Source organism: Astatotilapia calliptera, chromosome 9, assembly GCF_900246225.1.
Source record: "Astatotilapia calliptera chromosome 9, fAstCal1.2, whole genome shotgun sequence".
NCBI lineage: Eukaryota > Metazoa > Chordata > Actinopteri > Cichliformes > Cichlidae > Astatotilapia > Astatotilapia calliptera.
In genome coordinates, this window is record NC_039310.1 from 15,691,678 (window position 1) to 15,706,904 (window position 15,227).

The following is a 15,227-nucleotide window of genomic DNA, read 5'->3' on the forward strand; positions in this document are numbered from 1 at the left end:
GTGGTGGCAGTGGTGGTAAGGTGCTTTTCCACACTGTGCCACGTTTGGCTTACTGGTGAAAATCGTCACAAAGTATTCTAGAAACACAGGGAAGAAATCTTTGGTGTTCACAGGAAACTGAGTCAGGGCATGTGTTCCTCTTTCAGTTTCAAGTTTGTAATATGTTATGGATTTTGATTTTTAAATTATACTTAGATATTGCTCTAGAAAAACTTCATCATGAAAGCCACCAAGCAGTATTATGTCACAAGTTTGCCATCCAATCCCAGTCCTGGTGATAAAGTGCTCCTCTGTGTGGAAGGAGTAAACAGTGGGCTATCATGAAGTGCGCCCCAGTAGCTCAAGTGCTTCAAGTGCTAGCAGGAAGTGTAGCCTGGGTGCCTCCACTCGTCTCATCAATGCAGCTTTCATTCTCCCTCTGTGGGGCAAGATGGAAGCTGTACAAAAGGACTGCTGGTACTTCGTGGTACTTATCTTTCTCCCTTTTCTTAAAGGTATGGGTTTTATTTTTTAATTCAAATATATTTCTTTGAATTTGCAGTGTTTGTTTTTTAATTGGAAAAAGTGCTGTAACAAATACTTTTACTAACAATTTTAAAACTGATGGCTTTAAGGCTGTTTTAAAGTAATGTAACAAAATCATTTTCTGATATCTAAATCATTAAAAAACAAACAAAATGTAACTTTTCATTCTTATTTAAAGTCGATAAGCCTGTAATCATAAGTCTTTCTAGACATTATTATTCCAGACTTGGCTCTCCCAAGGGCTTCACTGGATTTGAGACAAATTGTCATTCAGCTCAGATAAAAGGCTTTGAAAAACTTGGAGGCTTGATCACCAGCAATTGTCAGCTGTTTTTATGTGTTCTGGCTTAAATTAGCCTAATTACCATAGGCCGAGGGATGATCTCAGAGTTTTGAATTGATCTTCAAGTAGAGGACTCTCATTGTGTATGTGTAAACCCGATAGAGGTTCTCTGCCAGTAAAGGAAAACTATTATAGAATAAACTGTATGAACGTTAGATTTATTCCTTCCTTCTTAAAAATGTGTAATTTTGTAGCTTCATGGCTATTTTGTTATCTGTGTTGTGTCATGACTCGTATGTTAACAACAGAAAAAACAATGCCTTTGTCCAGTTGCTGTCCAGCAGAGAGTGCCTGCTACAGTTAGGCTGGAGGAGGGGATGGTTCTGCATTGCTTGTGCCCCTGGGATGGCAACCTCAGCATGGTGTCTTGGACAAAAAGGTCAGAAAAAAATCCAGTGGCTGTTTTCCACCCTGATTTTGGAGTGGTTTTATCACATCGTTTCGATGGGAGAGTGGAGTTCCTGAAGAACGGTCCCATGGATGGCAGTATTTCCATAAAGAACGTTACCCATCAGGATATCGGGCTTTACGAGTGCTCTGTTCAGACCTTCCCTCGGGGACCCTGGACCCGGCACATTCAGGTGGAGGATTTAGGTAAATATGGCAGAAAGCGTCAGAGCGCATGTTCTGAGCTGTCTAGTATCATTCCCACCTCCCCCGCTTAGTGATTAAAAATGGTGAAATATGAAACCTAGAAAGGTGCCATACTGTAGTTTCCATCACATATTATTAGATTTCTTTCTTTCGCTTACAGATGAGCCACCAGAGGAAGACCCCACAGAGCCCACTCCCACACAGGAGGCCGTTTCAAACGAAAAGCTGCTAGTAGAGCAGAACAGCAACCTGACCATCAGATGTAACTATCAGCATAATGGCACCGTTAACCAGGTCATATTGGAGAGGATGCTGCACGGCCAGTCGTGGACCATTGTTGGAGTGTGCAAGAAGGTGGAGGAAGGCCTGGTGGCGGAGGACTACAGCGACAGGGGCCGGGTCAGCTGTGAGGACAGCCTGGATATGAGTCTGCACTTGACTGACGTGACACAGGAAGACAACGGTTTCTACCGCTGTACTTTTAACACCGATGCAGGACAGCAAACTACCACCGTGCAGCTCACCACTGTGGCTTCAGGTACGAAGCAGGCACCATGAAGTTGAAGACATGCATACATTCAGCTGTGTGTGTGTCTGTGATTGTTTAAATTAGTTGTGAATTGACATTAAGAAGTGGATGGAAGTAAATAAGGCCAGCGATGATAATGAAATTAAAGAAAACAAAGCATGTGATGTCACTCGCACATTCACAGCTGCTCAGTGTGCTGAAGCCACAGAGGTTTGTGGCTAAAAGTCCGAGCTCTGTCACTGCGTATCTGAAAAAGCACTGGTTGCACCATATGTGTGTCATGGAACCAATTGAAAACACTAATCAGACACTGCTGTATAACATAGAATTATTCAGAAAACAAATTTTCACACTGTTTTGTTCCCTGTTTGATTTTTGTTTCTTCTGTTTTTCTCGCTCCTACACATAACCAGGTTGGTTCAGCCTGTCGTTATACATGATGTACATTTACATCGGGGTTGGAGCTGCTGGACTCTGTCTACTTATTGCCATCATCATAGCAGTAATGAGGCACAGGTAAGATATCAGCAAACTAAAGTAAGGGGTGCTCTGTCAATAAACACAGATAAGTACGGAGGGAACACCGATGGTTCAGCTCATAGTGTGATAACGCTGACACACTGATGTTTAGCAGGGAGCATGCTTCCATCTCAAGCTCCATACATGCCTATCAAATGTCACTCTTTAAGTGTTTAAACCTGTGCTCCTTGAAGAAATGTGTTCATAAGAAAATATCATTACTATCTTGGAAATCTTCTGATGCAGCGCAGTTAAGTTTGTTTTTTTTGAACAGTAATGAAAATCCTTTTTGTCTGAAAACCCTGCAGAAAGAGGAACAAGAGAAAGGAGTACAGAGTGAAACTGCATCCATCCCAGAGACAGGTAGGCATCGCCACATTCATTTTATCTACTCTCCTCTTTACTCTCGACACCTTTAAGGCACTCCCGTACCTTCTCATCAGACTTGCACTTAATTACAAAACCATCACCCTTTACAGCTAATCTCAGCTAATGGCACCGCCCACTCATTTAACTAATGCTAATTAACTTCAATGTTAACTGAAAGTGTCTTTGAAGACAAGCAGCTTGTTAAAATGTTATTACAGTATTGATGTGCTGAGTTTGATTATTTGATGTAAATAAATACACAAGCTCTTTAATAATTAGCTGATCTTTTTACACATTTTTGATATAATATGAATGTGTTATTTATTAGCGTGAGCCCATATTGGTGGAAAAAGTAACTACATTTTGCCAAGCTGCTTCACCTCTACTGCCTGTTTTGGTGTAATGGCTTAAAAAGCATTAACATTCACTTCCTCACATCCTCACAGCCAAACTTCTATGAGAACATCCCCATGTGTCCCAGGATAAAGAAGTCCAGACAGATCAGAAACTGTCCCGTTTATGCCAACGTACAGACCGTCCGATCCATGAAAACCACATCGCACCAACGACAGTGTAATAAATAAACACACCCACGAATGCGAGGTACTGGATGATGTCGATCTGTCACAGCTTTGTGTGCGTGCGCCTTCCAGCCTTTCACAAACAAAGCGCATCAAAGTTTATCTGAGAAAAAAAGAAGAAATCCACCTGTGTTGACATGAACAAATAATTTATTTGATATCTTGTAATTATATGTGTGGATCACGCTGACACTGATTAGCATTCACGCCGTGGTTTCAAATTAGCTAACAAGTTGGTGCTTATCTGCGAGTCAGAACGCTGACAGGGGCTGTTTGGGTCCAGCCTTGCTCGCTCTAATTAAATGTAGTATGTACTGCATAATTACTGTTGAGGAAATATTTGTTTTGGCCATAACAGTATTTGACAGTAACAATCACGCAGAAGACAAGACAAAGGGCCGTGTAATCGTTCTTTTTACTTCTCTAACCCCCGAGTAAAACGACTGACAAAAGCCTTTGTAATTGCCCTCCTTTTTACTTTCATCCCTCCTGGTTTCCATTCAGGGATTGACAATGGTGTCTAATCATCTAACGGAAGAGAAAAGCAGTCACTCAGCACTGTACCATCACTTGAGACCGTTACTTACCCCAACGGGCTCTGTGTCTGGGATGGCTGCATTCTAGTTACATCACACTCTGCGCGCAGGAGCTAAGCTCTAATTAGCTAATCCTGTGCTTACTTTGTAGCTGCTCAGACTTTGTGTGCCTGCTGTTTATTGATGAGTGTTTGTTCCTGTCGTTGTTCTCCTGTTGTAAAAATGATTTTATGATAAGCTGTCAAAAGTTTTCCAAGCTGTATTTATTGTTTTGTTTCCAGAGTTTTTCCGAGCTTGCTTTCGTAAATCAATATTTAGGGTTTATGATGCTGTAGTACTGTTAAGCCGTGTGCTGTTTGTGTAATCTAATTCATTTATCTCCATAGAAGTGGAGGCAGTGGCAGAGGCAGTAATGGATATGCGGGCTATTCCGCTAAGAACAAGACAAATGTGGAGCATAAAGGGACAATATAATCAGTTTGTTTTTTGCTTTCAATTCGCTTCCAATTCAAGAATCTGCAGCTGTACTTTCTGGGATGGCACTAAAGATGACGCGAGCGTGACCAACCATACTGAAACTGTTGTGTGTGACTGTAAACGATTTCATGTGGTACGAATAAAACTGTGTCACTGCCTCTGCTTCCTTTTGTTTTCCTGTGTTAGGTGTAGTTGAGTTTGTAGACTAATTGGACAGAATCATCGATGACTGTAGTCGTTTCTAAGAAAGCAAATCATTTCCTGTAACCCACAAAGAGGTACCAGGTGACACGTGGGCAAAAGATGAGCCGTGATGATCTAAAAAGGAAAGCAGCCCGCATAAAAATCCAGCATTTTGCAAAGCGGCGAGTGACTGCAGAGTCTGTTCGATTTCATCAGACAATTTGCGAGATGTCTGCAAATTTGAACGCCTGTATATAATTTACTGCAGGTGGATTTTTCTTTCCCGTTGGTGACATTTTCATTGTAATCTGTCAAATTTAGGTTACGTTCTAAATAAAATTTGTAACTTCAGTGTCTAACCCTTTGCTTACTTTTTAGTGTTGGCTCTCTGAAAAAGAAACACAAAACGATCTGTCAAATCACCATATGAAACAGCCAAGATAAGAAATGTGCCGTACATCTGTTTGTGAACCAAAATGACAGATGCAAAGAATGAGGTGTTTGCTTCTATCTGAAACCTCAGCTTGAAAGCGTAAGTCAAAGAAGAGTGTGTTAACCACCACCCGCAAAGCCACTAATGATCTGAAGAGGCGCTTTCTGGCTTTTAGCACAGCATGCACAGAAACAATGTTAAAAAGTAGAGTAAGGGGCTCGTGTTTTTCATCTGAACGAAACTGCAGAAAGTGTGAAAACACTGTTTTTGTTCATCTCTCACTGTGGGGTAATTTTCGCTCTTCATTATAAAGAAGGCATTTGTTTATGGACGGCTAGTTTAAGGTCCCAACACAGCATTTCAACCAGGTTGAGGACTTTGACTCGGCCTTTGCAACATGTTGATTTGTTACTTTTTCCACCATTGTGTTGTAGATTTGCTGCTGTAGTTGGGATCATTGTCCTGTTGCATGACCTAGTTTGTCCAACTGTCAGACAGATGGCCTCACATTTGACTCTACACTCTTTGGTATACAGAAGAGTTCATAGTTGACTCAAAACGAGCCTAAATCATTAGCCCTCCACTGCGTCTGACAGTTGGTATGAGGTGTGCTGATATGCTGGTCTCATCTGTCCACAGTCCTTCGGCTTGTTTAGATCCAAGCTTGCAGTGCTGCCATGCTCCTTTTAAACAGGAGAGGCTTTCTTCTGGCATCCCTTCTACAGGGAGTGCAGAATTATTAGGCAAGTTGTAGTTTTGAGGAATAATGTTATTATTGAACAACAACCATGTTCTCAATGAACCCAAAAAACTCATTAATATCAAAGCTGAATGTTTGTGGAAGTAGTTTTTAGTTTGTTTATAGTTTTAGCTATTTTAGGGGGATATCTGTGTGTGCAGGTGACTATTACTGTGCATAATTATTAGGCAACTTAACAAAAAACAAATATATACCCATTTCAATTATTTATTTTTACCAGTGAAACCAATATAACATCTCCACATTCACAAATATACATTTCTGACATTCAAAAACAAAACAAAACCAAATCAGCGACCAATATAGCCACCTTTCTTTGCAAGGACACTCAAAAGCCTGCCATCCATGGATTCTGTCAGTGTTTTGATCTGTTCACCATCAACATTGCGTGCAGCAGCAACCACAGCCTCCCAGACACTGTTCAGAGAGGTTTACTGTTTTCCCTCCTTGTAAATCTCACATTTGATGATGGACCACAGGTTCTCAATGGGGTTCAGATCAGGTGAACGAGGAGGCCATGTCATTAGTTTTCCTTCTTTTATACCCTTTCTTGCCAGCCACGCTGTGGAGTACTTGGACGCGTGTGATGGAGCATTGTCCTGCATGAAAATCATGTTTTTCTTGAAGGATGCAGACTTCTTCCTGTACCACTGCTTGAAGAAGGTGTCTTCCAGAAACTGGCAGTAGGACTGGGAGTTGAGCTTGACTCCATCCTCAACCCGAAAAGGCCCCACAAGCTCATCTTTGATGATACCAGCCCAAACCAGTACTCCACCTCCACCTTGCTGGCGTCTGAGTCGGACTGGAGCTCTCTGCCCTTTACCAATCCAGCCACGGGCCCATCCATCTGGCCCATCAAGACTCACTCTCATTTCATCAGTCCATAAAACCTTAGAAAAACCAGTCTTGAGATGTTTCTTGGCCCAGTCTTGACGTTTCAGCTTGTGTGTCTTGTTCAGTGGTGGTCGTCTTTCAGCCTTTCTTACCTTGGCCATGTCTCTGAGTATTGCACACCTTGTGCTTTTGGGCACTCCAGTGATGTTGCAGCTCTGAAATATGGCCAAACTGGTGGCAAGTGGCATCTTGGCAGCTGCACGCTTGACTTTTCTCAGTTCATAGGCAGTTATTTTGCGCCTTGGTTTTTCCACACGCTTCTTGCGACCCTGTTGACTATTTTGAATGAAAGGCTTGATTGTTCGATGATCACGCTTCAGAAGCTTTGCAATTTTGAGACTGCTGCATCCCTCTGCAAGATATCTCACTATTTTTGACTTTTCTGAGCCTGTCAAGTCCTTCTTTTGACCCATTTTGCCAAAGGAAAGGACGTTGCCTAATAATTATGCACACCTGATATAGGGTGTTGATGTCATTAGACCACACCCCTTCTCATTACAGAGTTGCACATCACCTAATATGCTTAATTGGTAGTAGGCTTTCGAGCCTATACAGCTTGGAGTAAGACAACATGCATGAAGAGGATGATGTAGACAAAATACTCATTTGCCTAATAATTCTGCACTCCCTGTAAACAAGCCACACATCCGTCTTGTTGGAATGAACTTTAACATTTAATGTATAAACTGAGGTCTGTAGAGTCTGAGAGGTAGCTCTTGGGTGCAGTGTCAGTGAGCGCTGCACAGCCTGACCTCGTGGTGAATTTGCTGGGACATGCAGTCTTGTTGTGAATCATCTTTCTCGCTGCAGAATCATGGACTTTAAATTGTCTGGAAATATAACCCTAAGAAAATGACTGACGTCTTTCGTCCTTAGCTAAATAGTAAAACATCAGCTTTCATAGAGGTTCGCAGTTCCCGATGATCACTGTTACTGAACCTCATAATTCTTGTGGAAGCAGTAAGCTTGTACTTTTTTTTTTTTCTTTTTCTTTTTCCGCACGCTGCTTCTGAATTTGGCTCAGCCATTATCGAATGAATAACAACACATATGCCAGGGTAACATGCAGTGCCTTCTGATTCATCTGAGGTTGCATTTACCCGAATTTAAGACCTGTTATGTACCACCTGATTTTTTTTAATCCCTCCTACGTAAAACCTTAGAACTGAAAGAGGGGGTGCTTTCTTTTTCACATGACTGTACTCCTCTTGTGTGTTATTGCAAAACTTTCCCCATTACAATATTGTTTTCCCCTAAAGCTTAACTAAAGCGTAAAGAATAAAAAGTAAAAGAATGCTACATGTACCTAATGAGAATCCTGATGGCATAAAGGGCAAAAAAAATCTGATACATGGCAGAACATTGAATTTATTACCTTTTTTTTTTAATCATCAAAAACATTACATATGTACATTTAGTGAAAACTGTAGGCCTACACTCATGTATTAAAAGTGCTATTATAATCTATGAGAACAAAACATGGCAGACACAAACACAATCATATAGTAATGATAACAACTTTTCATGACACTTCTACAAACAAGTGAATAGCTACAGTGAACGAAAATAAAACGGCAAATGACAAACACAATCAACTAGAAGTTTCTCCAGTCCTCTCAGTACAGCTGCCAGTGCAATGGAACTACTATACTGGAGCTAAGACTCAACTCAGTTATACAACAGCTTAGTTAAATGTGGCCAGCAACTGTATCAGTGGACTCTGTGATGCAGGCTAACAATCATCTGTGGCTTAAATTAATAAAATTAATTACATGATTGCGGTTTTTCTTTTTTTAATATAATATTTTGCACAAAATAAATTGACGACAGCGAAACACAAAATAAGCGCTTGTACTTTAGAAACTGTTCAAATGTAAAACCAAGACAAAAGAGCATCAGTGCCAAAAAACAAACAACAAAAACACAACCCACCTTTAAAAATGATTACATTCGACACTGAGAGACTCCCATGTTGCCTAAAACTGATTGTCATTGGAAACTTTTGTGATTAACCCACAAAATGCTGTAATTTCAGTATTGGAGAATGAACAAGAAAAAAAAAAGTCATAATTTTGATGCATGAAAAACACCACCACAAATATTTAGAGATGAATTCGGGTCTAGTGATTGCCACCCACGGCTAACAGGTTATACTCGGTATTGATGCTGTTACATGGCATTTCACAGCCGGGAAAAAAGGAAATGTGGCAAAGCGGTTTTGAAGATTCCAAGTAAACTTTCCGGTCAGCAATGGTAAACTCAAAACCCAAAGACGTTGCTTTGGTTAGATCTCACAATCCACGGTCTGTGTGTCAGAAGGCACTTCTTACTCAAGGAGGACGATGCAGAAACCATAATCACAGCAGTGTTTCCGTCATGCTACAGAGAGGAATGGAAGCGGATGGAAAAAGGGGGCTGCAGGGAACTAGCAGGGGTAGTTAGTTGTTAGGCTGCTGGGTTTGAAACTGCATGGGCGTTTTTTTTGTTTTTGTCTTCTTTAAAAGAGTAGATCTGTTTCCAAAGCCATCAGCCAATCACAAAGCCTGGAAACAAAAAACATTAGCCTCACTGTTTCAAACTTGTTACATTGTTTCATTTCCTCTGTACCAAAAAAAAAAAACCCATGAAGAAAGAAATAATGTGCTGATACACAAAATCAGTTTCCTTCATAGAGCTAAGAGTGGGTTTACTTGTTTCAGTTCAGTTTTTATTGTCGGAGAATGTTTCACTGTAGTTTAGGGTACATTTGTTTCGGTTTGACCTTTAGTCTTTTTAATTACCAGTGTGTGTCGGGAATATGTGAAAGGCAAGATTTAAGAAAAATCGACATAGGTATAACAAAACCCCATTTTTTGAAGGCAGCTGTTCACCATCATGTAGCCATTCAAAGTCTCAATAAAAATATCCATCACAGCTTTTACTGAACTAACAAATAGTAAAACTATGAGTTCACAAAACCATTTCAGCTACTTTTAATTCTTTTCAAAAGTCTAGTTTTTATCATTATTTTAGCTAACTTTGTTTGAAGTTGAGACAACGTGATACCAACATTTTTAAGCAAAACAGACTTTTATAAGCTTTGGACAAATATACTGAAGTTGGAAGATTGATTTCTGAGCTTGTGAAATGGGAGTGCCAGGCAGTAGAGTAACTTTATAACAAAGTATATGTTCTCAAAGAAATGCACTGATTTTAATCTATTTTCCCCAAAATTAAACTGTGTTATTAAGTTGAATGAAAAGTAGTTATGATGTTTAATTGCCACAGAGCACATCCTGGACCCAAAATGCCAATATCACCTCTGCTCTGCGTAGCTTACTCCCTCAGGTCGCTCTCTTTACACCTTTTTGCAAATGAACCAGTCCTCAGAGGAACCGGACGACGACGTGCTTGGTGGCTATTAAAATCAAATTGCTCTGGTGAAAAGGTAAGGTTGGCAGTTTTAATAAAGCAGATGCTGTGCGAAGGTTACATTGGATCATTTCTGACATGACGGTCCATTACTACATCCTTCAAGCACATATCTGAATGACTATTTCCCTTTGCCAGTTGTATTCATTCAGGACTTTAGCTGATCCATCACTGGCGTCAGCATCGAGCGTCTTTCGTGTAAGGCATTGATCAGTTTCACATTCTTGAGAAGAAAAAAAAAGGGTCAAAGCAGCGAGTGTGGGAGTATTTTGAGTCAAAACTGGTGGAATTTCTCATGAATTGGTTGCTGAGGCTGCACATCAATGGAGCGAGCCTGATGGCATTTCAGGAGTTTTGTAATAAAAGTTGACACTGGTTTACAGCGGGCTGTGGTGTGTTAGTAGCTTTTAGGTTTTGTAAGGTATGATGTAGTGCTTTAAAACAGGGATGGGGAGAATCATGCTGGCTTTAAAAGGATAATGACAACATAAAACACTTGAAAACGACAGTTAAAGGATTTTTTTTTCTTCCTTTTGGTACAATCTTTGAAGCTACTTCGGCTGTCGCACGTCGCACAAAAAAATAGGTACAATCCTCCTCGAGATCATTTTTTCGCATACCGATCGCTCTACAGTTGACACTACTGTCTGTAAGTTATCACCATAAAATGATATATTACACATGTCGCTATACATATTTCTACATCCTCTCTAAAGCAGTGGGTAAAGTGTTCAGTCCAGTGTCGATGGAGCAATTCTCTGTCATTGAAGGGGTCTCAGGCTGCAACTAGATTCACAGCCACTAGAGGGCGACGGCGCCTCTCGCTGGTGCTGGCTCTCCTCCTGTTCAGGCTCATCAGACAGAAAGCTGGGGAAGGTCTGTGCTCTCGGGATGAAAGTCATCATCAGGCCCGTTCCTTTGAGAGGGAGAAAGAAAAGCTTCAAGTGAGCACTTTTTTTTTCCTCTCTATTTCCTCTTTTTTGTTAAGAGGAGTAAAATTAGCCGATCTGCTTCATTTATCTGGAACTCCACTGCAACACAGTATTGTTTCTTAAACTATATAGTCATAGTGCAACTGTTGCTTAGCTACTGTCCATGGAAATATCTTTATGGAGATTAAAGAACGACGCTTCTCAATTTTGCTAAAACAATCTTTTAAAGCCCTTTGATGAAGTTGAAGGTCCTTTTCAGATATACAAAATCTATAAACCCTAACAGGTATAATAGTAACAGATGTGACATAAAAGCAACCTTTCATCTCAGATAAACAACTTCATTCGGCCCTCTCATCCTCCTCGACTGCTGTCGTCTCTCTCTGTCCCCTGCCATCTCCCTCTCCACCTTAATTTAAATTAACTGGCCCAATTTGTTGTGCAGTTTGTGTTGGTAAAATGCACTGAAAGTGAGTAATGGATACTTGTGGGTGGAGTGCTGTTCTTGTGCAACCGCGGGGCCATTAATAATATATTAGAATGCGGTTTGGAGACGTGCACACGGAGGTAGGTTGGGGATAAAGTGGCTGGCAAGCTGCTGATCATGCACCAAACAAGGAGGAAGTGGCCAATGATCAATATTGCAGGAGGTGCGAAACCTAACACAACGCTGTAATCAACTCTAACCTACAGCATACACGGGGCCAGCTAACATAGCCAGCTGGGAGAAGTTGCTGCTGTCAATATTTTTCAGGCATTTCAGATTCACCTATGCAGGCTAATTGAAATTTGATTAACAAATTAAAATTTGATTGTTCTTTTAATATTCCCAAGGGGCATGGATAAAGTCGTGATTCTTACAACTGTTATTGGTGCTGAAATGCTTCTTAGCAGATATGACTTTAAGCTGTGCAAACCATTTGTTATATAGAGAACACACACATACCAGAACCCACGCGCACAGCCAGCAGCACCAGATATCATGGTACCCAAAGGGAACTGGGATCAGACACGCTGCCACTTCACCACAACGCGGAATATAAAACATGACCCAGTCAACCTGGCAATCAATGTCAATTGTGAGCGTACATCAGTACCACAGAGACAGAAGTCTTGTTTTAAAAAAATGGAGGCATGTAAAAAAGAAAAGATGCACAAGTTAAAGAAAGATACTGAGAAGGGAAAACACAGAAAAGGCATTTTTCCTGTGCGAGTTCAGGGAACAGCTTGCAGGAGGAAGCACAGAGGGGCCTGTGTGGGTGTGAGGATGAGACCAACACAGCATCAGCCATAACAGGTGAGTCATACATACACACCTCTGTCTGCTAGTCTTTCCTTTCCACCACTCCCTGAAATGAAGGAAAAGAATAGCATAAGGCTCTAGCTTAAGGATTTAAATGTAACAGTGTTCATGCTGTAGGAAAAGGGGGGAAAAAAACCCACTGCAAGTTTTAAAATGAGGGGGTGGAGGGGGGTGCACTTTGTCTTTCCTCAGCGTTGTACTTAATAGATTGCTGCAACGACTGGTGTGCAACCAGGCATATCCTTTTCACATCTTTGCCAAGACAATCCTTCTCCTCAACCAAGGCCAATTTAGACTGGGTGAGGGAAAAAAAAAAGGTGGGGGGCGGCAGGGAGCCCAGAGCAGACAGAGAGGGCAAAGTGGATCTCATCATCTCCTCAGTGGTAAACAGTGGTGTTTGTTGTGCGGTGCCAGACCCCTGACGAGAGCCACGCTTTCGTAAAGCAGACACTCTTACAAGATAAATAAATAAAATAATAATAATAAAAAGCACTGAGAGCGATGATGGTGTCAGCATCTCCTCTCTTCGTCTATCCCTGTGAGAAGCAGACAGTGATTTGTCAGTGCCTTTTCATTACCAGGGAAGGTCATGTCATTCTATCTGGCCTGGGGTGGCAGCTGCTGGGCCGGAGCAGACAGTACAGGCAGGGGAGGGCCCTCTCACACACTGACAGAATAGCAGAGCCGGATACAGAGGCCGTTTTTCACGTGTGTGTGGACACACGCATGCACCTTTCTCCACCTTCTTTCCTTAAAGTGCAACAACGCAGATGGCATCCTAGAAACAGCTGTAACCAGAGAAACCCGGGCTGAACGTACCACAAACATGCACGGCTGCGTCTCCTGGGCAGTAAAAAGCCGCTGGGGTAACGACAGGCTGTAAGTGATAAAATATCAATCTGATCCAGCCTAGAGACTAGGTCGCTAACTTAAGCTTTGATTCATATAATGTGCGGTGACGTCCACCAAGAAGAAAGAAACTAACTTTTACCTGCAATAAATTTTTCATGGGGTTCAGTTTTTGCATTTACTATACATCTACAATACTTCATGTTGCCTGTCGCAGATAAGACGGGGTTATCGTCTTGTCCCTTTGATACTTGCTACCTCTCGGAAAAAATCCCCTCGCATCGCACCCGGCCGATCAAACTGGGTACAGCTCTCTATTTCATTAGAATTGCTAATGCTACATCACTAAACTACAGAGCACAATAAAATGCAGGCGTGAGAGAGAGAAAGACGGCGTGCAGGCGAAACATGCGCGCGCACGCACACAAAAATGGGAACACGCCAAAACACAAGCATCCCCGTCCCTTTCCTTCCCAGTATTAGAGTTGGTAATTGAACCATTTCCGACAGGTGTGGCGCCTCGCTTTTTTTCAACTCGGAAACTTTAAAGTGCACTTCCTCTGCATCAGCAAACTCGGAGGACACGGCAGTTTCACCGAAACCCAAAAGAGTGAATAACATTAGAGTAAAGAGAGTAAACCAGCGGTATAAACCATAACCTGTCTCAGTATGACGTATCTTGTGAAGATGAAAACACCAATCTAAGGTCATATTTAAAAAAGCTGAATGCTTTGATGGGGCTGGATTTAGTTGAAAACGGATGAAAAGCTCTCTTTCCTTTTAAACAAGATGCATTTTAGCATTATCTTTGTCAGTTACAGCAAACAAGGCTTTTGGGATGTGTTTTTGAGACAATTCCAGCTCAGTAAAAAGCAGATGTTAAATATATTTGAATAAAAGAGTGACACTACTTTTACTGCCAAGTCCACACATTTACTGACACAAAGAAATAAACAAATAGGTGAATAAACCTCAGCGGGGGGGGGGACTGTGTTCCTTAATTATTCCACCGGACCCGCAGGGTATTTGAAAGCAGCCCGAGCATGACTCAGCAAATTGACTGTGCTGATTGGATATTCATCATGCACAGAGTGATACAGCCAGGAAGCAGACACAGCCAGCTGTATCATGGTCCAAGAATCTGACTTCCTACCTATATTAGGATCCAAATTATTATTCTGGGAGCTAATAGCATAATTATTAAAAAAAGAAAAACTCACAACCTGCAGCCGTGTCTACTGAGGGTGTTTAAATCTGTCTGTGTACTGAAAGACAGACTGTTTTGAGCTTCTAAGATATTTTTAGGCACCGATTTCAACTTAGTCTGATTTTTAAAAATATTGTTAATTAACAGTGATAACTACATAATGAGTCAGCTGCAATCTGGGAACCCATTGGCTATTGTCTGATGACTCAGTCCCTTGGAACGAGTGCCAGCATTTCAGAGCTTCCGGTGTAGCCAGCAGATATCACGGCCAAGATATCTCGTCCATTGTTCATGAACGCAGATAATTCTTTAAAAAAAAGCAAGAAACCCCCCAAAGGTTTCAAGATGTTATTATGGAAAATTTAACTGTTGCTTTGCTCTTCTGCATTCAGGGAAACAACAGGGTTGGTTCCTTGCATGCAATCAGAGTCTGATTACATGTTATATATATGGATCATAAATCGTGTTCCGTATTTTGCATATTCATATTCAAACCTTTGTTTATAAAGACGCAACCAAGCTAAGCTGTGTGTTTAGCTGTTGAATAGATGGTTGAAAACAGATTACTCAAAGTAGTGGATGCCATGTCTGCTGCAGTGGCCTCTTTTAGTAAGAATTTTGTTAACAAATCAAAGACAGTTTTGTTCTGATCCCCCCATGAATGGATTTGGTGGCTCTGTAATCCTGTTGTGGGGCATTTTTCCAGCATGGTTTCTTCCAGGGGTCTCAAATCTGGAGTTCTTGTGCCCATCTCCATTTCTCTGATACGACTATGGTACCGA

The 15,227-nt window shown here is 41.3% G+C and overlaps 2 protein-coding genes across 3 annotated transcripts in view; one reads left to right on the forward strand and one right to left on the reverse strand.

Moving 5' to 3' along the window:
- Positions 1-4,636, forward strand: cd226 (CD226 molecule). The gene is given in 7 exon segments (XM_026179447.1): positions 1-348; positions 351-494; positions 1,139-1,462; positions 1,623-2,000; positions 2,405-2,507; positions 2,819-2,873; positions 3,326-4,636. Coding segments are annotated over 7 exon segments (1,170 nt in total). The 5' UTR covers positions 1-320; the 3' UTR covers positions 3,464-4,636.
- Positions 4,637-8,091: 3,455 nt separating this feature from the next.
- Positions 8,092-15,227, reverse strand: part of dok6 (docking protein 6) — a 56,519-nt gene continuing 49,383 nt past the window's right edge. The window contains exons 9-10 of one of the 2 annotated variants that reach the window (XM_026179448.1): positions 12,403-12,435; positions 8,092-11,070 (exon numbers count right to left, since the gene is read on the reverse strand). In XM_026179448.1, the coding sequence (XP_026035233.1) occupies positions 10,916-11,070; positions 12,403-12,435 (188 nt within the window). In that variant the 3' untranslated portion in view covers positions 8,092-10,915. The remainder of the gene's footprint in view (positions 11,071-12,402; positions 12,436-15,227) is intronic. The other variant, XM_026179449.1, reaches the window with a different exon arrangement.